This window comes from Salvia hispanica, chromosome 4 (assembly GCF_023119035.1).
Source record: "Salvia hispanica cultivar TCC Black 2014 chromosome 4, UniMelb_Shisp_WGS_1.0, whole genome shotgun sequence".
Lineage (NCBI taxonomy): Eukaryota > Viridiplantae > Streptophyta > Magnoliopsida > Lamiales > Lamiaceae > Salvia > Salvia hispanica.
In genome coordinates this window covers 48171086-48197596 of record NC_062968.1, presented here as the reverse complement: position 1 = coordinate 48197596, position 26511 = coordinate 48171086, and the positions used below count along the sequence as shown (strand labels likewise).

Below are 26511 nucleotides of genomic sequence, written 5' to 3'. Positions count from 1 at the left end.
CAAGCGTCCAACACGAACTCCAACCAACAGAAACACTTCATCACTTCAGATTCAAACAACAACCTCCAAACAGTCAATAAACCACAGATCTATCACCAAATTCCCATATCAAACACCACAACATCAAAATAAAACAGAGATCGACATAATACTTGTAAAAATAAACTACCAGCAGAGAGATCTACGTAAATCGACTTTAAATTCAACTACTAAACGCAAATCAACAAAGCGAAAAGACAATAAGTATCATCAACAACCAGGTCGACTCCAAAAGTGAAGTTCGATAGCAAAAGAACGAGTAAACAACTGAAATTAAGAGAAATTATATCTTCGTCCACACTCGGACAATGTTGCAACTGCGAAACTTCGAAGAAAAGTAACCCTTTGTACCCGGCTACCCCAGATCTCCCATTCCCAAGTGTGTGTAATGTGTGTGAGCTAAGAAGAGAGTGTAAAAAGTGATATTGCGTTGCATGCTCTTCTATATATAGGCGTTGGAGTGGGGCCCAGCGAGGTATAGATAAGACTTTGTTGCCCTCAGCTATTGACTCCTCCGTCACGCCTTCTATACTTTTAAATCCTGCTCACTTCGTTCCTTTCCGTCGCTAGACCATCTCTTTCCGCATTTCCTCGATCTAGCAATTTCTTCACACACCTGGCTTAGGAAACGTGTTAGACCCAGCAAATTATAACGTTTTTCACATATAACCGATGCATGAAATTAGCCTTATCAACGCCGGAAGTTCATCGGCATCAGAGTTTACTTCCGCACGGAAGACCATTGGTTGGGGAGAACCACCATCTCCGTCCGGCTCGTCCATGGGGAGCCAAAAGGAGCACTACGCTGGTGAGGCAAGGGTCAGAGCGATGGGATGGCTGCTCGGTGATGAGTCTGTACTAATCCGTAGGAGCACAAGAGAGAGAAGGCCTCCACGGAAGCTTACGTAATGAACAGTCATATCTATTCATGTTAATAGTGTCTTAGTCAAGATAGGTGTCCTTTCATAAAGAGGTGCCTTTTCATTTCAATATGTATCTATGTTAAGAGTCGTGTCATTTCATATGTGACTCCTGGAACATTATAAAAGGAGCCCTTGTATATTATTATAGGATATCAGAAATATATATAAAAAAGAATATAGCTATTAAGGCTAAACTTGTCTTGCATATTTCAAATGATCACACCGAAGCCTTTCGGTCTCAACAATTGGTATCAGAGCCTCGTTACGATAGTAACTTGGGCAAAATTTAAACTTATATGTCTCAACTATGGCAACAACGCGAGCTAGATTTGAATCACTTGAAGCATCCATGACAGAATTACGAGAGATGGTTCAAACAATGTTCGAGGGAATGGAAGAAATGCGGACAATTTTGAAAAGAAAAAAAGAAAGGAAGAAAGAAACAAAGGCAGACTATCGAAACCCGTTTTCATCTTTAGGAGAGGATTATGAAGAAGAAGACGAATGGGAGGATGAAAATTCTGAATCTGATGAAAGTTCAAAAAGCAGTAAACACACCGATCAACATTGGAAGAATCCTATTCGCATGGACTTCTCCAAGTTCAATGGCACTGATGACCCGCGTGTGTGGTTAAATAGAGCGCGTCAATACTACCGTGCCCAAGATACTCCTCCAAAGAAATGGGTTCAGTGGGCCTCTTATCATCTCGACGGTGAGGCGAATCAGTGGTGGCAATGGTTCAGTGCACGCCACACTCGAATTACCTGGTCAATGTTCGAGAAAGGCTTGCTACAAAGATTCAGTACAGCAGAACTTGAAGAAGCTGATGAAGCCATTGTTAGGCTCAAACAAACCGGTAGTTTTCGTTCTTATCTCATTGAATTTGAGCGATTGGTTAATTGTGTACCACATTGGAAGGACAAGGTGCTACTAGGGGCCTTTATGGCTGGAGTCCAAGACGACCTTGCTAAAGAAATACGGTTCTTTCGACCCCAAACGTTAGAACAAGCTATCGGATTAGCTAGGCATGCTGACGAGCAAGCTAAGACTCGACGAACAGGAGGCTTGCATGTCAAAACTCAACAGAGAATGACAAACTCTACACCAGCAGCTCATATGAGTTCATCAAGCCGATCCTCAAATATAGCAAATTCAGTCCCAACAAAGCGATTAACGTGGGCAGAGATGCAAGCAAAACGAGAAAAAAATGAGTGCTTCAATTGTGATGAGCCTTTTTCACGAGGCCACAAGTGCAGACTTGCACAAGCTTTCCTTATTGAAAGTGGAAACGAAGAAGAAGACTCAAGCCCAATATATGACGAGGAGGTCGAGAATGGAGAACCTACAATCTCATTGAATGCACTCGTGGGTGAAAGTAGAGGGAAGTCAATGAGAATGATTGGCAGCATCAAGAATGAAACAATTCAGTTGCTAGTCGACAGTGGGTCAAGCCTGAATTTTATTCACCCGCAACGTGCAGAAGATCTTCGACTAAGTGTGGTTCATATTCCTCCAATATATGTTCGAGTTTCCAATGGAGACAAGATGCCATGTAGTCTCCGATTCGAAGGCGTGAATATAACGATTCAAGGTATTACTTTCCAAACTACACTATATGGGTTAAATGTATGTAACCTCAACGTAGTGTTGGGATTACCTTGGTTGGAAAGTCTTGGACCAGTGTTGACGGATTATCGGACCATGACAATGAACTTTGAGCAAGAAGGATGTGAGCACATCCTTAGAGGATTTTCTCCTTCGCCAAAGGCCAAGTCCATTGAGTGGGATGAATTAACCAAAGAGCCGAGTAATGAGACATCAGTGTTTGTGCTTATGAAATCTTCGGAGACAGAGACAGAGTCCGCCTTAGAGGAGGTACACACGGACATACAAAGAATATTGAACCAGTTTGATGACGTGATGAGCGAGCCAAAGGGGCTACCCCTACCCAGAACCTACGATCACAGAATCACCTTTAAGGATGAAAATACTGTGGTTAACGTAGCGCCCTAAAGGTATGCGCACTATCAAAAAGATGAAATCGAAAGACAAGTGAAGGAAATGTTGAAAAGTGGATTAATTCGACCAAGTATTAGTCCATTCTCATCGCCGGTGTTGCTAGTAAAGAAAAAAGATGGATCATGGCATTTTTGTGTGGATTATCGGGCTCTCAACGAAGTCACTATGAAAGATCGTTTCTCCATACCCACTGTGGAAGATATGCTTGACGAACTCAACGGTGCAAAGTTTTTAGTAAAATGGACTTGAGGGCAGGGTATCACCAAATCAGGATGGATACCAGAGATATTTCGAAAACGGCATTTCGTGTACATAATGGTCATTATGAGTTTGTGGTCATGCCTTTTGGGTTGTGTAATGCGCCATCAACCTTCCAATCGGCAATGAATGAAATATTTCGTAAGTACCTTCGAAAGTTCGTTCTAGTGTTTTTTTGATGATATACTAATTTATAGTAAAAGTTGGGAGGATCATCTACAACACTTGGATAATGTATTCCAAATCCTCCGTGAGCACAATTTTCATTTAAAACCATCAAAATGCGAGTTCGGTCGACGTGAGCTAGAATATTTGGGCCATTATATATCTGAGCAGGGAATTCGAGTTGATGACCGGAAGATAAAAGCTATGACATCATGGCCATTGCCTAAAACAGTCACTAGTCTTCGTGGATTTCTTGGGTTGACTGGGTACTATCGCCGGTTCATCCGTAACTATGGAAGCATAGCACGACCTCTTACACAATTGCTTAAGAAGGGGACATTCTTTTGGGATAAGGCTGTGGGTGAAGCATTTGAAGTATTGAAAAAGGCCATGACCACCGCTCCGATACTAGCATTACCCAACTTTGAAGAAGATTTTATCATTGAAACTGATGCTTGCGGTTATGGAGTAGGAGCTGTCTTAATGCAAGGAAAAAGGCCACTCGCTTAGTTGAGTAAGGGATTGAATGAAAAGTTGAGGATGCGGTTAATGTACGAGAAGGAAATGATAGATATCTTAGAGGCTATTCGAATTTGGCGTCCATATCTTCTAGGGAGGCGATTCAGGATCATCACAGATCAACGAAGTTTGAAATACCTCTTGGAACAAAGAATCTCCACTCCTGAGCAACAAAGGTTGCTCGTCAAGCTCCTCGGTTTTGACTATGACATAGTCTATCGACCAGGACGAGAGAATAGTGTTGCGGATAGCTTATCACGGCGCGAAAACTTAGTTGAGCTGAATGCCATATCCGTTCCACAATCTAATTTATGGAAGGAAATACGAAGAAACTCTACCTTGGATGATGAAGTAAGTAAATTGATTGATGATGTGGAAAAAGGAGAAGGTAAGACTGATTCTCGCTACACAATCAACCAAGGATTCCTATTGAAGGATGGTAAGGTGGTGGTGCCAACAAATGATGAACTCCGACGAGCTATCATCAGTGAGTTCCATGATTCTACCATTGGGGGTCACTCGGGAATCCTGCGCACTTACAGCCGAATTGCACGAAATTTTTGTTGGAAAGGTTTGAAGGCAGCAGTACTAAAGTATGTACAACAATGTGACGTTTATCAACGCAACAAGGCCGACACTCGCAAGCCGGGAGGCTTATTAGAGCCGCTTGATGTCCCTAAGACTATATGGTCAGATATCTCGATGGATTTTGTAGAAGGACTACCAAAGTCCTCCGGAAAAGATGTAGTAATGGTGGTTGTCGATCGATTGTCGAAATACAGTCATTTCATAGCTATCTCACGTCCTTATACTGCAAAAAGTGTGGCTGGAACATTCGTTAGAAATATAGTGAGGCTACATGGTGTCCCCCAGTCTATCGTCTCTGATCGAGATAAAGTATTCATGAGTCTATTTTGGCAAGAACTATTCCGCCAAATGGGGACCAAGTTACGCATGAGTAGCGCTTATCACCCAGAAACTGACGGGCAAACGGAAGTGACCAATAAGAGTTTGGAGCAATATCTTCGATGTTTCATTGCAGATCGGCCAAGATTATGGGAAAATTATTTGTCTTGGGCAGAGTTCTGGTATAATACTACTTATCACAGAGCCATTAAAATGACACCATTTGAAGCAGTCTATGGTCGTGCACCTCCCATAGTGGTGCCTTATGAGATAGGATCATCCCTCGTACAAGAAGTTGATGTCGCACTACGTTCTCGTGATGAAGTGTTAAGTGAATTAAAAGCTAACTTGGAGTTGGCACGACAACAACAAAAAGCTCAAGCTGATAAGGGGAGGAGGGCGGAAGAGTTTGTTGTAGGTGATTGGGTCTACCTAAAACTACGTCCTTATCGACAACAGACAGCTTTTAGACGCACACATCAGAAGCTTGCAAGTAAATTCTACAGGCCATTTCAGGTATTAAGGTGGATAGGGTCAGTCGCATACGAGTTGGATCTACCACCAACAAGTCGTGTACATCCGGTATTCCATGTTTCTTTGTTGCGAAGGCGTATCGGAGATAAAGTAGAATCTGTTCCTTTGCCGCCATTGACAGAAACAGGGTTTCCGGTGATTGAACCAGAGGAAGTGTTAGCTACACGCTTGGTTTTGGTCAAAGGTAAGCCTCAAGCACAAGTGTTAATCAAATGGAAACATTTGAATGTAGATGATGCTACGTGGGAGATCGTTGACGAAGTTCGGAGTCGATTTCCACAACTCCAACTTGAGGGCAAGTTGGTTCTTGAAGGAGGGGATGATGATGAGTCTGTACTAATCCGTAGGAGCACAAGAGAGAGAAGGCCTCCACGGAAGCTTACGTAATGAACAGTCATATCTATTCATGTTAATAGTGTCTTAGTCAAGGGAGGTGTCCTTTCATGAAGAGATGCCTTTTCATTTCAATAGGTGTCTATGTTAAGAGTCGTGTCATTTCATATGTGACTCCTGGAACATTATAAAAGGAGCCCTTGTATATTATTATAGGATATCAGAAATATATATATATAAAAGAATATAGCTATTAAGGCTAAACTTGTCTTGCATATTTCAAATGATCACACCGAAGCCTTTCGGTCTCAACAAGAAGAGGTGGGAAGGGAGAGGGGAGGGGAAGGGTGGAAAGCAGCGACTTCACCGGAAGACCTTGGTCGGAGGGGCTGCCTTGGGGAAGAGCTCTAGAGAGGGAATTCTAGAGAGGGAATAAAGATACATGTGGAAACCTTTTCTCCAACCTCCAACTGGCGGAAGGGAACATTGCAGAGGCCCAAGCGAAGTATGAAGATGACTGATAGGACTATAGAGTGATGCGTGCAGTTTTGCGCTGTGTGATATGTGTCTCGATCTAACAGGTCCAGATGATTCGACTAGACTTCAGAGGCTAGAAGATCATGAAACTATCAGAAAGGGGTCGTTGGATGCACTCTATTCCTTCAAAAACCTCAACCCACTATACTACAACTAGCACAGGGAAGTAAAGGATCGATCCCACGAGGACGAAGGTGTTATGAAACTGCATTTGAGGATGTTTTGGGAAAAGGGGGGGTGGCTGCTGCCACACAATTTTGTGGGTCGAGAACTTAAAACTACTGGTTCTGAGAGACAGGAAAAACTTTACTCTACCTACTGTGTCTAAGAAATGAAGACGTACGGAACATACATGACTTAGAGAAACTGAGATATTTTAAAGTTCTAAAACAACTGGAGTAAACTTAACTAGACAGACTTTCCTAATTTGGACAGACAAGCATAAAGCGAAAAGTAGAGACAAGTTTCCTTAAACTACCAGGGTCTGGAAAAGCATGCAGAAAAGTAAAAAAGACAAAGCAGATTATCTGACGAGTGTCTAGGGACATGCGAAAAAGCAAAGTACATGTGCGAGAAAGTACTGACAAAAGCGGATCTGGTTCTAACTACCAACAAATTCATCTTCTTCGGGAATCAAACAAGAATAGCAGATAAAACAAAGTATTAAACACCATAAAAACAGAGCAAACTTTAGATCTAAACTTAAAACGAGAAATTAAAGCCTAACTAACAGATCTATACTACTGGACCTAAAGGATGCAAAGACAGAAAGTAAATAGCCATAATCATGCACAACGTAAACAGCAAACACCAGATACACGAAACTTCAACTCAAATACACCACGATTCAACAAATCCAGACATCTCCATACGCAAATCCCCAACTTCCATCAACAAACCAACAGATCTCACAGCTCCAAACATCCAACAATAAACAAAGAACAAAAGTAAAAAGCGAGAAATAAACATCAACTCAGCGATATCCAACAAAACCAACATGAACTTCCATAATAAAGATAAATAGGTTCAAATTCAGTGGATCAAAGTCAGAAACTAGAGTTGCGAATTTAAAACCAACAAGTACTAAACGAAAGCAAGTAAAGATTGTTTCTTCGCCTTCACAAGACGGTGTTACACAGCAGCAAAATAGCAATAATGAGAACCACGATGGCCAGATCCTCCATCTCCAAGTGCGCAGCAGACGAAATGAGAAATTTGAAGTGTGGAACTAAAGCATGGAACGAAAGCTAGAGCTAAGAAAGTGTATAAGTGGTTGTCTTGTTCTTCAAGGTTGAGCTCTTTATATATGTGAGGCTCTGATCCCTAGGGTATCCCTCTGGTGATTTGACGCTCTTGCCCTTGAGTAAGACTTTTAAAATGATCTGCTCATGCTCCATTCTGCTCCTGTCGCCAACTTTTGATTCTCCCAGGTCCGAACGACGACTTCTGATTTTTACTTCAATTCCATCTCTTTTGCATCTGCCAGGTCGTGTAACAGCAACTCCTAGGTCCAGCTTAGATTTACTATGCACCTGAACTCATAAACGCACATTAACGCCCCAAATGCACAGAATTTTAACCCTAAACCAATGCATGAAACGAGCCTTATCAATGACCCATCAAGCCACAACAGGGCCCAAACTAACAGACTAATTGCGGAATACATTCTCCTTCTTAAAATGGAGGAAGATTTCTGGAAACAGAAGGCGGCGATCCGATGGATTGCAGAAGGTGATAGGAACACAAAATTCTTTCAAAGTTGGGTGAAACAAAAGAGAGTCAAAGCTCAGATTCATGCTATTAACTGTGGAGATAGAACCATCACGGCAGCTGAGGAGATCCGCACCTCGGCAGTCGCCTACTTTCAAGATCTCCTCGCCCCTCCGGACTCACCTCTCACTGAGCCATACTCAAACCTCATCAAGAGGCTCCCGGAGGAGGTTGACCAAGACGCCCTCACCTCCCCGCCAAGCCCGGCAGAAGTTAGGGAAGCCGTGTTTAGTATCTCGGCTGATAGCACCCCAGGCCCAGATGGCTTCTCGGCGGCCTTCTATCACAAATGTTGGGATATTGTTGGCCATGATGTGATCGAGGAAATCACCTAGTTCTTCAACGGATCCTTCTTACCTAGAAGCATTACGGCAACAACCATTGTGCTCATTCCCAAGAAGGCAAGCCCGGAGGCTTGGACAGATTTTAGACCGATTAGCCTTTGCAACGTCATGAATAAGATCATCACCAAGATTCTTATGGTTAGACTCTCCCCCCTCCTACCACTGGTCATTGCTCCTAATCAAAGCGGTTTTGTGAAACGCAGACTACTCAGTGACAATGTTCTCTTGGCTCAAGAAATGTTCCACGAACTCCCCCGATGCAGCCCCACTCCAAATCTAGCACTCAAACTTGATATGGCCAAGGCCTATGATAGAGTGCAATGGCCATTTCTCCTCAAGATCCTCGAGCAAATGGGGTTCTCGATCGGCTGGATCAGCTTGATCAGCCGCTGCATAGGATCGTGTTGGTTCTCGATATTGATTAATGGGACTCCTTCCGGCTTCTTTAAATCTTCAAGGGGATTAAGACAAGGAGACCCCATTTCACCGGCACTCTTTGTTATTGCAACCGACTATCTCTCCAGATCCCTCGACAAGCTTATTCTAGGAAGCAAGGACATGGCCTTCAAATCCACACGTCCGAGCCCGGAGGTTAGCCACCTTGCATATGCCGATGACATTCTTATCTTCACCCAGGCAGCGGACGCCTCTATTCGGCGATTGAAGAATTGCCTTGATGAGTACATGGCGGTTTCGGGCCAACAAATCAACCTCCAAAAGAGTAACTTCTTCATCGCCCCTGGACATGCTGGCTGGGCAGCGGGAATAAAAGAAGTCGGGGGCTTCTCCAGAGGCTCGTTTCCTTTCTTCTATCTTGGAGTCCCCATCTACCGAGGTATAAAGCGGACGGAAATGTTCCTCTTTCTACGTGAGAAGGTGGCAAAAAGAATCAACGGATGGGGTCATCGACACCTCTCCTTTGGGGGTCGCCTTACCCTGATCAAAAGCACGCTCGAGGCTACACCACTGCACATCTTTCAATCAATTGAACCAACGAAAGGGATTATTAAACAGCTTGAACAAATGCTCGCAAGGTTCTTCTGGGATTCCACGGCTGACCAGAAAAAGACCCATCAGATCAGTTGGAAACAAATCTGCCTTCCCACGGCAGAAGGCGGCCTCGGGGTTCGGAGCCTCAAGGAGTTACTTCGAGCCTTCAGCGCAAAGTTGTGGTGGAGACTCAGGCAAAGAAACTCCCTTTGGGCTGAATACATGCTCCGGAAATATTGCTCTAAAGAGTCACCTCTCTCCCCTCGCCTCCCGAGTAATTGTAGCCCGACGTGGAGACGGCTGGCATGAGCTTGGCCCCAAGCGCACCCGTTTGTGCGATGGGTTTTAGGAGACGGGTCATGCCTTATCTGGGATGATATATGGCTCGAGGATTCATCCCTTCGGGAAGTAAGCCTTGATAACAGGGGATCTCCCCTAACCCAGGTCTCGGACTTTTGGTCGAACGGAAACTGGTGCCCGGCCAAACTCCACCTCCTTCAACACCTATCAGGGATGCCTCAGAGAATTATAGAACAAATCCTAAACAACCCCATTCTTCAGGGGGAAAAAGACCAACCAAGATGGTGCTTATCACAACAAGGAAACTTCACATTAGCCTCGGCATGGGAGCTCCACCGCTCAAGGGGGCCGAAAATTCCTGGGCTGAAGGATATTTGGCATAAGGGCCTCACAAATTCCATGTCCATCTTTGTTTGGAGGCTGCTCTCTAATCGCATTCCGGTTGATGCTAAGCTTCAATGGAGGAAGATCTCTCTTGCGTCAAAGTGTTGCTGTTGCAAGGATAATCCGGATTGCGAGACACTCTCCCACTTGTTCATTCTTGGTGAAGGGGCATCGGAAGTCTGGAAAAACTTTGACACCTGGTTCGAGGGACATGGATACCCGCTCCGACAAACTGACTCTATTCCATCTAGACTCGAAAAGTGGGGCAAGAGAATGCGGCAAACGGCAAAGACACACCTCTCGCGGATCATGCCATGCCTCATCACCCGGTTTTTGTGGTCCGAGAGAAACAACTGTAGACATAACGCAACGCAATTCCAAGGGCGTAACGTTATTTGGCAGGTGCAAATGCATATTCAAAAACTCATCACCAAGCGCATCCTTGGGGACAAAAACTGGAGAGGATGCAACCTCAAATCCCTTCGGAGAGCGCGAGTAGAAGACAGACGAGTTCCCCCCAGCCCCATCATTATCAAATGGAGACCACCGGAGATGCCTTGGGTTAAGCTTAACATCAAAGGAGTTTACATCACTTCATCGAACAGGCGGCGGGCGGGGGCCTAATCAGAGGTACTAACGGAAGAATGATCACAGCCTTCACACTCCCCCTCCGAGCCTTCTCCCACCTTGATGCGGACTTACAAGTGGCGGCTCGTGGGATCAGCATAGCACGACAGCATAATCCCAGCATCTGGATTGAAATGGATTCGGCCCAAACAGTGACACTTCTTCAAGGAGGAGAGTTGGGACCGGCGGCCACTAGACACAAAGTGGCCAGGATTAGAACTATGAGTAGAGGGCTCAACCTGTGGTTCTCTTTCATCCACCGTGAAGGCAACAAATCGGCTGGAGAATTGGCAAAACGGGGAATCACTTCAACCAGCGAAGAGATATTGGATGAAACCACATGCCCCAACCTCATTCGGGCGATGGTAAGGTTGGAACGTCTTGTTGTTCCTAACCTACGATGTGTACAAATTGACTCCGGCTAAGGAGGCCTCCGTGACCTCGGTGTCTGCTGGAGTCCCCAGAGCTAGGAGTTTGTGAGAAAGATAATTCTAGAAAAATCTGCAACCCACCTGTTTGGGAGAGTAGGTTGTGGTCCACCACTTGGTTTCGGACCGCTTTCTACTCTCACCCCCCTTCCAGGCTCGTCTCTTTTGGGCGCTGTCCTTGTATTGTTAGCTCTTCCAGGCATGTCACTTTTGGACGTGGCCAAGCACTATATCAACCCGATTTCTAATATATAGGGATGAGGGACCCACGAACCCTCCATCGTCTGGTGTTTAAAAAAAATGTCTTAAGCACTTGTGGTTCAATGAAAAAATTGAAATGCTTTCAAGTGATATAAATGTAAAACAGAGCAAAAAATGATTGGAAATAGTAAAAAAAAATACATTTGAAATGTGACCCCTAAATTTAGATCCCTCTAGAGATACTTTTTGAACTAAGACATCTGAGATGTTCGAAGTGCATCATCCAGATTCTTATTTTATAGTTCACTCTAAGATTAAATAGTATAGTATATGTTAAAACTAAAAGTGTTTGGTAGGTTAAATTATTGGACAATTTAAACTTTAAAATTATATTTTCACTTAAAATGTATGAGTATATGCCTCTAAATTCTCAATCTTTCGTCAATTTTGATTTTTCATACTCACTTTAAAATCTGTTTATAAATTGTAGTATACTAAATTACTTTATTTGTTTTGATTTTGCAATCCATTAACACTTTGATGCTAACATGCTAGAATAGCGTACTAATAAGTCGGTTGACTAGATCATAAGCGGTTAATTTATATATTCAATTTTTTGTCAATATTTTATTATTTTAGATCGGAAATTAATTTTATGCCTAAAGTTTATTTATGTTTTTATCTAACAGCTCTAACACATCCACACCACGCTCATCAATATTTGTATTTTAACTAATAAATGTTAAAACTATAAAATGAGAACTTAGTCGCGCAAAATAAATGGCTGCATTTTATTTATAGCTACCGACCATAAAACTTGAAAGAATCAGTTCATGAATTTTTTAAGCAAAGAGACCAACAATTCTTTCTCCTATAACCAATCCTTTCCTACGTCCATTGTATTCCTATTATTTCCATTCTACCTACCTATTTGTGATCATCAAAATACTACCTCGGGACAGCCTCAGGCGCAGCTCCACCGTGGCCTCCTCCTGTACTCGGCTCCTTCTTCCCGTCGCCTCCTTCCGTACACTGCTCCTCCCTCTTCCCATCTTCGGCTAGGACCCCATCCTCGTACCTGTCGTGGTTTGACCTCTCAGCTGGTTGGAAGGGCCTCTCACCGAGCACACACACCATGTCATCCTGGTGAAGAGTCTCCTTCTCAAGCAATAGCTCGGCAACCTTGGCAACCTGCTCCTTATGTTCCTCGATCAATTGAAGCGTTCGGTTGTATGCCTTTGCAACCATTTCCCGGACTTCAGTGTCTATGAGATTAGCTGTTTTGCTGCTATATGGTTTGGTCATCCCAAATCCATCACCTCTATTAGGGAAAGAGAGAAGACCAACTTTCTTGCTGAAACCATACACTGCCACTTGATCATAAGTCATCTTCGTCACTCTCTCCAAATCATTCTGTGCTCCCGTCGATATTTTCCCCAGCAGCACCTACCGCCAGACGAGGAACAGTTGCACCTTAGATAAACTTACAGTAACATAGAATAACAAATCTCCCGAGCATACAAGTGGCTAACCTGTTCTGCCGCACGTCCACCAAGAGCCATGCAAGTTAGATCAAAAAGCTGCTCTTCCGTCGCCAGAAGATTCTCGTTAGGTATATATTGTGCAAAGCCAAGTGCAGCAACGCCACGAGGAATAATTGTTACTTTCAACAGAGGTTCTGCATGTTCTAGAAACCAGCCAACCACAGCGTGACCTGATTCATGGTAGGCCACAGTCCGCCGTTCAATTTTACTTACGACCTGTTCAAGGAACAGAAAAGGCATGTAAGTTATGATCGTCCTATTTTCTATTATCATGGAACAGGACGAAAACATCAAGTCGATATCAGCAATTTCCAACTTACCATGTTTTTCTTCTCAAGACCACCAACTATTCTGTCTATGGCTGAATCAAAGTGTTCCATTTTCACCTTTGGTTCATCAGATCTAGCAGCAATTAGAGCAGCTTCATTGCAAACATTAGCAATATCTGCACCTGCGAATCCAGGAGTGAGGGTAGCTAGTCTCTTAGAGAAGAAAGCGGGATCATTATCAAGTTTAATCTTCTTCAGATAGATCTGGAATATTTTCTCCCGGCCCTTGACATCAGGTTTGTCTATGCTAATTTGGCGATCAAACCGACCAGGCCTCAACAAGGCATTGTCTAAGATATCTGGTCTATTAGTGCCAGCAAGAACAACGACTCCAGATGTTGTTGAAAATCCATCCATTTCCACAAGTAACTGGTTAAGAGTGTTTTCACGCTCACTATGGGAACCAGAAGACCTCCCACGTCCCCTTGCCCTACCAATTGCATCAATTTCATCTATGAATATGATACTAGGTGCGCACCGTCTTGCCTCCTGGAACAAACTTCTAACCCTCGAGGGCCCAACTCCCACAAACATCTCCATGAAATCAGAACCAGATATAGACAGAAAAGGCACGCCAGATTCACCAGCTGTTGCTTTTGCTAGGAGTGTTTTACCTGTCCCGGGAGGTCCAACCAATAGAGCTCCTTTAGGGATTTTAGCCCCCAGTTCCTCGTACTTCTTTGGGTTCTTTAGGAAGTGAACAAACTCCATAATCTCTTGCTTTGCTTCATCACAACCCGCAACATCCTTGAAGAATATCTGGAATACAGAAAAGAGAAAGTTAAAAGACTCAGAACCATAGTGTTTACTGGCTTTTTGAAATGAAAATGGGATAGCAAATGAAAAGCAAGCAGACCATTCTTATCAACAAAACTTAAGGTCAAACCTTATTTTTTGCATTCTTATCCATCTTTGTAAAGTGAGCTTTTCCAATGTTAAATATTCCCCGACCACCCTTTCCGCCACCACCTACTCCGAATCCACCTTGCATTTTTCGTCTCAAAGAAAGTATTACCAAAACCAAAAATGTGATGGTCGGGGACATTAACAAGTCTAGAAAGTGGTCCTCTTCAGAAACATAAGTCACGGGTACATAATCATGTGGATCTATGCCCAATGCTTCTTGGGCTTCGTCCAATTTTTCTTCAAATGTTTCAACACTTCCAATGTTGAAGCGGTACTTATAGTTACTTGGTTTTGCTATTGGAGGTGAGGTCCTAATCGGAGTACTACCCTCAGATCCTTCAGTTGAATCATGAATGGTATGATTCTGCGTTGAGCTTCTTACACAAACTTTGGCGACAGATTTATTTGCAATAACAATATGATCGACCAAACCTGGTTCAAGAAGCTTATTTTTGAACTCTTGAAAACTAATCTGCAAGTTGATAATCCAATGAATGATAAGTTAATCCATTAAGATACTGGCAAAATCCCACATCATTGAACCAAAAAGACAAAAAAATAAGAAAAGAAAATACTAACTTTTATGATACAACCCCTAAAAGTAGGTCACCTAAATTTGCATGACAGACTGCAACCAAAAGTACTAGACTGGTTGAGGAACATAATTAGGAAACATGTATCGTTGAAGAAATATATTTTGTCAATTCACCTAAAAGCAGAGTAATTGGAGATATGGTAAAAAGATTTTTTGGCACGAGTCCCTGTGTTATATGAATTCTGTGAGAAATTGATAAATATAGATGCAAATATTGTCAATCAGAACTTTTCCTTCTTAATGCAATTTATGTTAAACTTGGGTGATAGTAAGGACTTAAGAAATTTATGAACAATAGTACTCCTACCAGGCAAAGTTTTTGCCTATAGTGAAAACAACTAACAACTTGCACTTGGAGGAGGGGAAGAACCAAGAAAGAATATCTACCAAGATTTTTCAAGGGTCCACCTTAAAAACTAGAGTAACCCGCCAAATGAAGGGGATAAAAACGTTGAAAAAATATTAAAAATTGTACAAAAAAAACTCTGAAACATGTCTAACAAAACCTACATTAGGTAGCTTAAAGAGTAATTCTTGTTTAGTATAACATGATAACATTAGATAATACGCAGTACATTAGCATTGAGAATAATAGGACTTCATAAGATCAAGAAACTCTTCCTCCAAACAAGTTGTCTGGAAATTGTCAATGAAAAGAGCTAAAGTAAAAACAAAAGTAACACGATTCTATTCTGCCTGAAAGATAAACAATTTGCATGATATTCAGGAATTATGATATCAGAAGATTCAGAACTTGATCAACCAGACACTCAAAACCAAACCAAACCAATCCTATTGCACTTAAGTAATCAAGATCTAATGAAGGGGATAAAAACGTTGAAAAAAATCTTTAAAATTGTACACAAAAACTCTTAAACATGTCTAACAAAACCTACATTAGGTAGGTTAGAGTAATTATTGTTTAGTATAACATGATAACATTAGATAATATGCAGTACATTAGCATTGAGAATAATAGGACTTCATAAGATCAAGAAACTCTTCCTCCAAACAAGTTGTCTAGAAATTGTCAATGAAAAGAGGAAAAGTAACATCATTCTATTCTGCCAGAAAGATCAACAATTTGCATGATGTTCGAGAATTATGATATCAGAAGATTCAGAACTTGATCAACCAGACACTCAAAACCAAACCAAACCAATCCTATTGCACTTAAGCAATCAAGATCTAATGTGAAACATAGAGAACAGACACATATTTCTAGGGAACTTAATTTGATTTTTTAGAGAAAGCACAAATGGATGATAGCCAAAAAAAGCATTCAACAGAGATTGTTCTTCTTTTCACTTATGTATATTGCTATTAGTACATAGTAAAAAAAACATTGGCTCAAATAAAGCATATGGTACAATAATTGTATTTAGATATTGTTGAGGGGTAACTAAAAAAAATAATTTTAAATTTATTTTAATATGATCATAAGTGTAATCATAATTAGCATCGGATTTATAGAATTTCAAATATCGTATCCAGGGGTGGCATACTGATAAGGACGGACAACCTATCTGAAGAACGCTAAACTTGCATGCACCCATGCGTACCACCGGATTAGTGATTATAATTAATTTATTAAGTAGGTGTGAAATAAGGGCTAATAAGGATCTAATTAAGATTTATTATTTCCAAAATTATGATTTAATTAGGGTGGATGCATATGAATGTGCCTCTTTGAAGAATCAAAATGTTGAAACTTAAATACCAGTTTCAAAACTGGTCTTGCTATTCTCAATTTCATAAGAACAAGTAAAATTGCATTAACAAGCAAATAAGCTGATTGTATACCTGTATCCCTTCACTCGGCTTAGCTAATATTGCCAATGTCAACGAAATCACCATTGAAATAATGATCATATTTTCCGTACTTAAGTCTGCTGGATCGAACTTAAGCTTAGTGTTGCCATCATCCCCAGATTTATTCCCTTCCTCAAAGAAGAATGAGTTTAATCAGAGAACCCAATAAAGAAACATGTACAGCAATACTTTAGTTGACACAGGACAAATGTCGAACCTATTATGTCAAAAAATTTCTTCCATTATTTTGAATTACTGACTACTTAAACGAACCTTTGGACCCTGACTTCTGCTCACTCTTCTTCGGAATCTCCTTCTTGCCATTGGGATAAAAATTCTCGTAATCTGCGAAAACATGAAGGGAACAAATGAGCTCGAACTACAGCGTCATTTGAGAAAAAAACTGTGTCGCTTACTCTTCTTCTTGGGCGGTTTGCTACAGAAAAATCGATAAATTCTCGGATTTCCAGTGATGTATTTGAAATCTGACAAAGAAGCCCTAAAAATGGGTAGTTTATTAGCTCCAGCAGCAGCTAAATAACCTCTCAGAAACTGTCCATTCAGACCCTCTGTGTTCAAAGTGAAGGGCTTCTCATTACTAGCTCCATTAAACACATTCTGCAAACAAAAAAAATCATGCTAGATAATAGGGGGAAATATCATAGCAAAATGTGAAGAAACAAAAAAGGAAATGGAAACGGAAATGAAAATGAAAAATCAATCACGTACCCTGCAACGGGAGGAGCGAGCTAGCGAAGCTCTGATTCTCGAATAGATCATTCTTCGATTTCCAAGGATTCGCGTGGGTTTGGTTGTCAAAATTTGTTAGAAAATTCCAGAGATGAAACTGTGTTTGAATTGTGATTTGATATCATGGGTGGGGTTTTTTCTGATTCATTTCACAGTACAACATTAGAAAGGTGAAGCATTCTTTTTCTGTTTATGGATTTTGATATTCATACTATATGAAATTTGACTTTTTATAGATTGTTCAATTTTTTTTATTGTACTCCTACTTAATATATTTATACGATCAGCCAATTTTGATATTCATACTATATTTACCGAGATAGGACTTTAACTGTTTACCGAGATACTATATTTTGATATTCACTTTTTGATATTTAGATCATTAATTAATGTGTTTTAGCATGAGCAGTAGTAGTCCAAAAACCCTAACAAGTAACCCAGAAATTCACATTGTACATTTGTAGTCAAGGCTCCTGATTGTACTATATACCAAACCAAAATCCTTCATGCATGACCTCAAACCCACTATATAATGGAGTCTTATCTTAGTGCATATAATAACAATAATTCTAATCATTATTATTCCTATTAGTATATCAAGAAATTCAAATTAAATTGCCGCTAGTATCTCTAATTTCTAAAAGAGGAGTACATTTTTAAATGTCACATGTATAGATATTGCTAGCTATTGAATTTTCTAGCAAATCAAATACCCCACAAAGTATTGTGCGTATTAATTGCTCGACATTCGGCAGATGATGCTGAAACCACAGTCAAGACAAATAGATCTTGTTTGTTCTCATAAGATTCACCGAAGTCTCTTTGGTTAAGTAAATACTGCTACACTATCACCATATCTCCAAGTTCCAATGGAGCAATTCGGAACAAGAAAGGTGCGAGTAATGCTCGTGCCCCTCCCTCTCCAGGGGCACCTAACACCGATGCTTCAACTAGCAAGTGTTCTCCATTTAAGGGGATTCTCGGTCATTGTTGCACACACCGAGTTCAACTCTCCCGATCCCCAACTCCACCCGGATTTCACCTTCATCCCATTGAAAGATGGTGTCTGCTCCCCTTCTGCCAATCTGCTGGACATGATAGCAGCCATCAACACAAACTGCATGGAACCACTTCAAAAATGCATAGTGGAACAGCAAGGCCAAGTTTCTTGCATCATTTATGACTCCCTTTTGCACTTTGTGGACACCCTGGCTCATTGTTTGAAGCTTCCTGCCATCTTCTTTCGCCCTACAACTGCTGTTTATATGCAATCCTATCTCGCCCTTCTGTCACTCCATGAAAAGATGATCATCCCCTTACCAGGTTTTGAATTGTCTCTCTCTATGTATGTATTGTGTAAGCATACTGTGTTATGTATGATCTAACAAGCAAATTGCTGGCAGAGTCTCAGCTTGAGGAGCCAGTGCCAGAGCTTCATCCAGCAATCAGGTTCAAGGATCTGCCTCTTTCAGTCTTGTCCAAGATGTCACAAGTATTAATAGATTTTGTGAAGAGTTTCAGTGATATAAAATCTGCTGTAGCAGTAATATGTAACAGTGTGGAAATTCTAGATGACTTTTCCCTTCAGCACCAATATCAAGTGCCTTTCTTTCCAATAGGCCCTCTTCACAAAATGGCTTCATCATCATCAATGCAAACTAGCCTACTGCAAGAAGATCCTGGCTGCATAGCCTGGCTCGACAAACAAGGCCTCAAATCCGTGCTCTACGTGAGCTTGGGCAGTGTAGCCACATTGAGTAGTGAAGTACTAGTTGAGACGGCAATGGGAATTGCCAACAGTGGGCAGCCCTTCTTGTGGGCCATTCGCCCCTCCTCCGTTGCTGGATCAGAGTGGATCGAGTGTCTGCCCCAAGGGCTGAGGGAAGTGATCCAAGAACGCGGGATGATTGTGAAGTGGGCACCTCAGAAAGAGGTTCTGGCTCACCCAGCGGTTGGCGGGTTCTTAAGCCATTGTGGGTGGAACTCGACTCTTGAGAGCATGAGCCAAGGAGTTGCAATGATATGCATGCCTTTCTTTGGGGACCAAAGGATCAATGCAAGGTTCTTGGTCCATGTGTGGGAAGTTGGTGTGGAGATAGGGAATAAGGCTGATAGGAAGAGCATCGAGGAGGCTGTGAGGGTGCTGATGGTGGAGGAGCAAGGGAAGGATATGAGGCTGAGAGCTGCAGAGATAAAGCATAAGCTTCACCTCTCTACGGTTAAAGATGGCTCTTCTTGTAGAGCATTGGATGACTTGGTTGAGTTTATTACATCATTATCAGCCCCAAAGTGAAAGTAGCTGATTTTGGTTTGATAATGTATTAATTTGTATGATTGCTGTTTGAAAATAATCAATGTAATTGTGATCTTAATATTTATGATGAAGAATTGGCTGCTTTTGGTTCGACTGTGATGAAATCTTGAAATGTGTGCATCAAAATCAGCAAGTAATAAGTACTGTATTTATTAATTGGAACATGATGAATGTGTCTTGTTCATTAAAAAGATTTATTACATTATGCAACAAAATTCAACATGGAATTTATTTAACAGAATCAAAAATTGAAAACAAGAGTTGAAGAGAGGTCTCAGCCATCTTACAAAGAGGCAACAAACTTGACCAAGTGATGGAGCGACTCCGAAGACGAGCCCCCTCGTCCCATGGAGCGCTCGATCTCAAGTTTCATCCCCACCGCTCTCTCCCTCATCCCCCTCCCGCAGTCGCTGCCCATAAGAGTCCTGACGGCCCCCTCAACGCTCTTCTCCCCAACACTCTCCAGCTCCACCCCGACCCTCCACACGTGGGTGAGGTACCTCGCGTTCACCATCTGGTCCGCGAAGCACGGCCTACAAATCATGGGGACGCCCCCGCAGAGGCTTTCCAGAGTGGAGTTCCAGCCACAATGACTGAAGAAGCCCCCCACGGCAGGGTGCTCTAGAACCTTCCTCTGGGGGGCCCAGCCCACCACCAGCCCCCTCTCCGGAACCAAGTCCTTGAAATCTGCAGGCAAGGACTTGATCGAATCCGAGGATCCGTTCAAGAGAGAGGGACGCACCACCCACAGAAACGGGTGGCCGCTCTTGGCCAGGCCGCGTGCCATCTGACGCAACTCCTCTTGGTTGATGGTGGCCATGCTGCCTAAGCTGACATAGATGACGGAATCAGGAGGTCGTTTGTCGAGCCACGAGAGGCAGAATGCGTCCTCCTCCATGAGACTAGTAGGCAGAGGTGGTGCCATTTTGTGGAGTGGGCCTATGGTGAAGAAGGGGACCGGCCATTGTTGCTGGAGCTGCTGCAGCGGCCATTGGTCCAGTGTTTCAATAGTGTTCCAAATCACAGCTGCAGATGATCTTATGTTCATGTAGCTCAGTAGGAATTGCCGTACTGGTTCTGGGAGTTTCTGTGTGGCCTGGACAGGGAGATCTTTGAACCTAAGTGGATGCAGATTCGGAACCGGAAGCTCCACCTCGGACTCTACATACAGAGAATTAGAAAATGTGCAAGCAATACATCAGTGCAGATGTGCATTCAGTATATAAGTGAACGTAATACTAATCAACGAATGTGGAGTTCAGGTGTGCATCGATGATATACCTGGCAAAGGAAGACGTTTGTGTGCAATGAGGTGGAAGAGGACAAGGTGGGAGTGCATGTAGGCGGCGGCAGTAGTCCTGAGAAGGATGGTGGGAAGGTTGAGGCTAGTTGCGACGACGTCAACGAACGTCAAGATGTTATCATATATGACGCAGGCTACATCCTCTGTTTCGAGCATGTGCACCATGTGTTCCTGAAACGAGGGCTGGCAGTTGGCGTTCATGGCGGCCATGACATTTAGCAGATTGTGGAAGGAGGTGTCAACGCCATCAAGGTCATCTGAAAGAGGAAGGAAATGGAAGTGTGGATAGTGGGAGGAATTGGGAGAGTTAAAGCGAGTGTGGGCGAGGGTGATTGAGAAGCCACGACAGTGGAGAAGGGCGCCGAGCTGAAGCATGGGAGTGAGGTGGCCTTGGAAAGGGTATGGGACGAGCACCACACGTCGTCCCCGCCCTGATGGCTCCATCACTACAACCTATTCTGTTGTTGTGTTCAAGTCAAACGGCAGGATTTATCTTGCATAGGTAGGAACAAACCAAGAAATTTGACAGTTGGAAATGTCATCAGTGTTTTGGAAGTATGTTTGGAGACTCATTCGGTTAGACCGGCAATCTGATGGCCTCTTTGTTTTTATGTGGTTTTAGGTATCTTCAAGCCGGTAATCTATTCAAAGTTATTACTGAGAATTGATACTTCTCTTTTGAATTTGCAGGGAATTGGTTATTTAAATAATTAAATTTACTCATCTGTCAGCCAATATGTGTTGAACCAGCACGTGTTTAAAAAATTGCAAGGAAAGTGGGTCAAAAAAGTTATTGATAAATGAGTTCTATTTTTATACATTAATTTTATACTTCATCCATGCTAATTAAGATGACAAACTTTTATTTTTAGTTTGTCACACATAAGATGATATGTTTAATTCTATCACTTGAAAAAAAAAATTCCAGTTAATATCCGCCAACCATTTATTTTTCTCTCTAAGATTAAATATTCAACTTTATCTCTCTATAATTAAATATTCAATGTTTTGAACGCGTGAGTGGATAGTTCATAAGTTTACTACTATCCCGTACATTTTGAAAGTTCACTCTATAAAAATAATCGAGAAAATATTAAAAACTCCATCCATTTCTTAAAAGTAAGAATTTTGCAAATAGCATTTAATGCAAAATTAATAAAATAGCCAGAATTAAGAAGAGTTAAAATTAGCAGAGTACGAAAGAGGAAAAGAAAAAGTAGTGAAATTAATATTAATGGATTATAAGATCCATTTTTTAAAAAGAAAAGAACTTATAGTTTTAGGAAACGAACGGAGTACCAATTTTACACTAGTTTTAAGAAACGGAAGGAGTACCAATTTTACGGCGATTTATAATAATAATAATAATAATAATAATAATAATAATAATAATAATGTAATAATAATAATAATAATAATAAAGTATTTTGCCTAAATGGCAAGACATTTGTAATGCAAGCACATTAAATTACAACGTACTACGTTCATAAAGAATATGAACTTTGGGTTCGACACAGATTTTAATATAAAATTGGTAAAGTAAGAGAGAGGTAGCGAGAAAAAGTAATAAAAGTATTATCAGTGAAAAATTAGTCACACCTTATTAAAGAAAAAAAACTTTTCAAAATTAAAAAGTGCATATTCTTATATGACGGATTAAAAAGGAAAGAGTGCATATTTTTATGAAACGGATGGAGTATTTTGGTAAAGTTAAGCTTGAGCTATGAATTAAGGAAGAAAAACCAATCCGCAATTTAAACTTTACTCGATTAAAACAAAAGTTACAACAAAAAGAAAGAAATCTTGAGTTTTCAAATCATTAGGATTAAACATGGAAGAAATATAACCCTCCATAAATTGCAGAAACGAATTCAAAAGATGCAACATATGCATTTGTGATTTTCGTTAAACCCTGTTTTTTCACTTTGCCGTTGCAGCTGGAAGTTGAGATCACAACCAGTCGACAACAACTAAATCCTAAAACAAAACAGCCAAACGTTTCTTCCCAATCATTCCTGGTACTCTTCTTCTTCTTCATCCTCGTACTCACCCTCCTCGTCAGCCGTCGCGTCCTGATACTGTTGGTACTCCGCCACCAGATCATTCATGTTGCTCTCCGCCTCCGTGAACTCCATCTCGTCCATCCCCTCACCAGTGTACCAGTGCAAGAAAGCCTTCCTCCGGAACATGGCTGTGAACTGCTCGCTCACCCTCCGGAACATCTCCTGGATGGACGTCGAGTTACCAACAAAGGTCGAGGCCATCTTCAGCCCTGTTGGGGGTATGTCACAGACGGTTGATTTCACATTGTTGGGAATCCACTCAACGAAGTAGGATGAATTCTTGTTCTGCACGTTCAGCATCTGTTCGTCCACTTCCTTCGTGCTCATCTTCCCTCGGAAGATGGCTGAGGCAGTCAGATAGCGGCCGTGGCGCGGGTCAGCAGCACACATCATGTTCTTCGAGTCCCACATTTGCTGAGTGAGCTCGGGAACTGATAGTGCCCGGTACTGCTGGGATCCGCGTGAGGTGAGTGGGGCAAATCCCAACATGAAGAAATGAAGGCGTGGGAACGGGATGAGATTCACAGCAAGTTTACGAAGATCAGAGTTAAGCTGACCAGGAAACCGTAAACAACACGTGACACCAGACATGGTTGCAGAGATAAGATGATTAAGATCACCAACTGCAAACAAAGAAAACATCAATCAACAAAGGGAGCCGACACAGCAGTATATGATTAGTGCAAAACGACAATTATAGATTAATCTTCTTGGATAGGAGGAGCTTACAGCTAGGTGTTGTGAGCTTAAGCGTCCTGAAGCATATGTCATATAGAGCCTCGTTGTCGAGAACCATGCACTCATCTGCATTCTCCACGAGCTGATGAACGGACAGTGTCGCATTGTAAGGCTCGACAACAGTATCAGACACTTTAGGAGATGGGAAAACAGAGAAGGTGAGCATCATCCTGTCTGGATACTCCTCCCTGATTTTTGAAATCAACAGAGTGCCCATACCAGATCCTGTTCCACCTCCCAATGAGTGGCACACTTGAAATCCTGCATCGTTATATAACGTTGTTGTCAGAAAATGATAGATGCTAGTATATGTTATCACAATTACGAATCTATATTTATCGATTTAGTAGCCTCAACAACAATCTTCAGAAATATGACCTAATTTTATAAATAACACAGCAAACAGAGAGGTTGAATTCGTTGAGATCTGGACATTTTCTCGTATTCATTTAAATAGGCAAAGCAACAAACATGTGGAGCGCAAAAGATTGCAATAAAATTGGAAAGGGGATCTGGAATTTCAGAAGATGGTTTTCAAAAGCAAATTAGACGAACAATTAATCAAACACGAGATGAGATGTACAACCAGATCGAATAACCAAAATTGAGCGTCGAGACGGTTATACCTTGCAAACAATCGCAGTTCTCCGCTTCTTTCCTTACAACATCGAGAACGGAATCGATCAACTCAGCGCCCTCCGTGTAATGGCCTTTGGCCCAGTTGTTCCCAGCGCCGGACTGGCCGAAGACAAAATTATCGGGCCTGAAGATCTGGCCGTAGGTGCTGGAGCGGAGGCTGTCCATGGTCCCGGGCTCGAGGTCCATGAGCACGGCCCGGGGCACGAATCTGCCGCCACTGGCTTCGTTGTAGTAGACATTAACCCTCTCAAGCTGTAGATCGGAGTCGCCCTGGTATCGGCCGGTGGCGTCGATGCCGTGCTCCGCGCACACCACCTCCCAAAACTTAGAGCCGATCTGATTACCGCATTGGCCGCCCTGTATGTGGAGGATTTCACGCATCTTTTCTTCTTTTTTTTTGACGGAGAAGAAAGGAGAGAGATAAAGGAAATTAAAAATGTGAGGGTGGATTGTGACGAGGGGTTTATATGAGAGAGAGAGTGACTGCGGCTAGATATTTATTTGGTATTTTGAAATTTGAAATTCGAAATATGAAGTTGTGCAGAGTGAGCTGGATATTCCAAATTGTAACGGGTTAATAATAATAGGCAGTAGAGATATTTAATTTTCTGAGATGTTATTTTCCGAATCATTCTTTCGTTAAGCTAAATAATGTTTATTGCAGTTTCAAGCATAAATGGAATGTAGTCAAATTAATACTGTAGGATCCTTTTAACTTACAATAAATATTCTTATTACTCCATCCGTGAATAAACTATTCTTTTTAGTTCTATCCCTAAAATATATCAACTTTCTAATTTGAAAATTCTTTTCCCTCTAATAAGTTGTATATACATTATTATCTTATTTTACTTTATTTTAAATAAATATTATAAAAATAATTTAAAATTATGAATCATACTTAATTTCATAAATAACTATAACTATAATAATAACTATTATATTATTATTGTAATATTTATAATAAAAATTATAATTGTAATATAATTATTTAAATTATGTAACATATAATAAATAATAAATATTATTGTTAAAAAAATATTATTACTATTTATAAATTAATAATTAATTATTAATGCCTTAATGAGATTTTAAAATTATAGTAAATTTTATTCAGTTATAATATCAATATAAATTTATAATTATAGGTATAAGGGTGCGTTAAAATGACAACACCTTTTAAGTAATACCATCCACCATTCCTAGCCAATCATGTGTACACGTGGATGAATAATCAGTTGTCATGTGACAATCATAAAAAATGCTCACGGGTAAATTTTCTCGACCATCAATATCCAATACACTAGACAACAATTTTTCTCGGCCAACAATATCCAATACGCTAGACAACAGTCTATATATTGTTGTCTAGCGTTTATACTATTGTGTCACAGTGTCACTTTTAGATGTGTTGTCATTTTAACACAAACCTATAGATACATATTTATCTATGATTATAATAATATAAATTAATAAATTAAGAAAATTTTAATTGTTTTTATTTAAATAATCATCATAATAAGAAATAAATAATAATATTATTATAATTATTTTTTATTTAATAATTTATTAAGAGAATCTTAATATAATATTAAAACTAATATTATTAAATTAAATTTGAAATTTAAAATCTTGATATTTTTCCAAACACGGGAAAGTAAAGTTTTAGGAATCATATTCTAATGATTCATTTTCCTTACCCACTTTACTTTCCTAATAACCAAACGTGCCCTAAATGTTTTTTCTTCCTATCTCACTCTTACTTTTCCAGTCATGCATTAAAACTCGTGGCAAGCTAAATGCTCATACTCTTTGAGGACGGAGAAGTACTACTTTTATAAGGCAAAAAAGGTCTTAATACACTTTCAAGCACTGGCTGCGGCGGAACAGTGATGCTAACCACGGAGATCGGTGGTTTAGTTGGGATTGCGGCCTCCATTGTCCTGCCGGAAAACAAGCCATAAGGGGGATCCAGGTCGGGCCTGGAGGGGTGATGCGTCGACGTCGAGTGGCGGTCATATTCATCTGTACGGGCTCCAAACCTAGCCATGGACGCCACCAAGTGTTCTAGCATGGTTTTGATCGGATCCAGAGGCAACTTATCCATCAGTTGGGAGATCACCAGCTCGGTCATGGTGGAAGATAGGGATGTCGCGATGATAGCTTCGGTTCTACCCACACCCGGCCGTAGATTTGTCATGAGAACGATAGTGAAAGCACCAATTGTCAAGGGAGCTCTT

General features: G+C 41.2%; 5 protein-coding genes across 6 annotated transcripts; 2 read left to right on the top strand and 3 right to left on the bottom strand.

Annotated features, from left to right (window-relative positions):
* The first annotated feature begins 1269 nt into the window (after positions 1 to 1269).
* Positions 1270 to 2976, top strand: LOC125221275. Its single transcript, XM_048123397.1, has one exon. It carries the CDS (start codon positions 1270 to 1272, stop codon positions 2974 to 2976), a length of 1707 nt encoding a protein of 568 aa, XP_047979354.1.
* A 9065-nt stretch (positions 2977 to 12041) lies between these two features.
* On the bottom strand, positions 12042 to 17410 carry LOC125223426 (ATP-dependent zinc metalloprotease FTSH 10, mitochondrial-like). 2 transcript variants are annotated; one of them, XM_048126570.1, is made up of 8 exons: positions 17194 to 17410; positions 16881 to 17082; positions 16738 to 16809; positions 16456 to 16592; positions 14038 to 14529; positions 13143 to 13910; positions 12811 to 13038; positions 12042 to 12724 (listed from the first exon to the last, which is right to left on the bottom strand). In XM_048126570.1, exons 1-8 carry the CDS (start codon positions 17242 to 17244, stop codon positions 12227 to 12229), a joined length of 2448 nt encoding a protein of 815 aa, XP_047982527.1. In that variant the 5' UTR covers positions 17245 to 17410; the 3' UTR covers positions 12042 to 12226. The 2 variants fall into 2 exon arrangements, with proteins under 2 accessions (XP_047982527.1, XP_047982528.1); XM_048126571.1 differs by lacking the exon at positions 14038 to 14529.
* Positions 17411 to 17978: 568 nt separating this feature from the next.
* Positions 17979 to 19618, top strand: LOC125223428 (UDP-glucose iridoid glucosyltransferase-like). Its single transcript, XM_048126573.1, has 2 exons — positions 17979 to 18537; positions 18618 to 19618. The coding sequence occupies exons 1-2, from the start codon at positions 18084 to 18086 to the stop codon at positions 19505 to 19507; spliced, it is 1344 nt and encodes a 447-aa protein (XP_047982530.1). The 5' UTR covers positions 17979 to 18083; the 3' UTR covers positions 19508 to 19618.
* A 122-nt stretch (positions 19619 to 19740) lies between these two features.
* LOC125223429 (UDP-glucose iridoid glucosyltransferase-like) lies at positions 19741 to 21275 on the bottom strand. The gene is made up of 2 exons (XM_048126574.1): positions 20810 to 21275; positions 19741 to 20689 (listed from the first exon to the last, which is right to left on the bottom strand). Exons 1-2 carry the CDS (start codon positions 21273 to 21275, stop codon positions 19812 to 19814), a joined length of 1344 nt encoding a protein of 447 aa, XP_047982531.1. The 3' UTR covers positions 19741 to 19811.
* Positions 21276 to 22575: 1300 nt separating this feature from the next.
* On the bottom strand, positions 22576 to 24720 carry LOC125223430 (tubulin beta-2 chain-like). The gene is made up of 3 exons (XM_048126575.1): positions 24259 to 24720; positions 23624 to 23893; positions 22576 to 23517 (listed from the first exon to the last, which is right to left on the bottom strand). Exons 1-3 carry the CDS (start codon positions 24650 to 24652, stop codon positions 22841 to 22843), a joined length of 1341 nt encoding a protein of 446 aa, XP_047982532.1. The 5' UTR covers positions 24653 to 24720; the 3' UTR covers positions 22576 to 22840.
* Positions 24721 to 26511: the final 1791 nt, after the last annotated feature.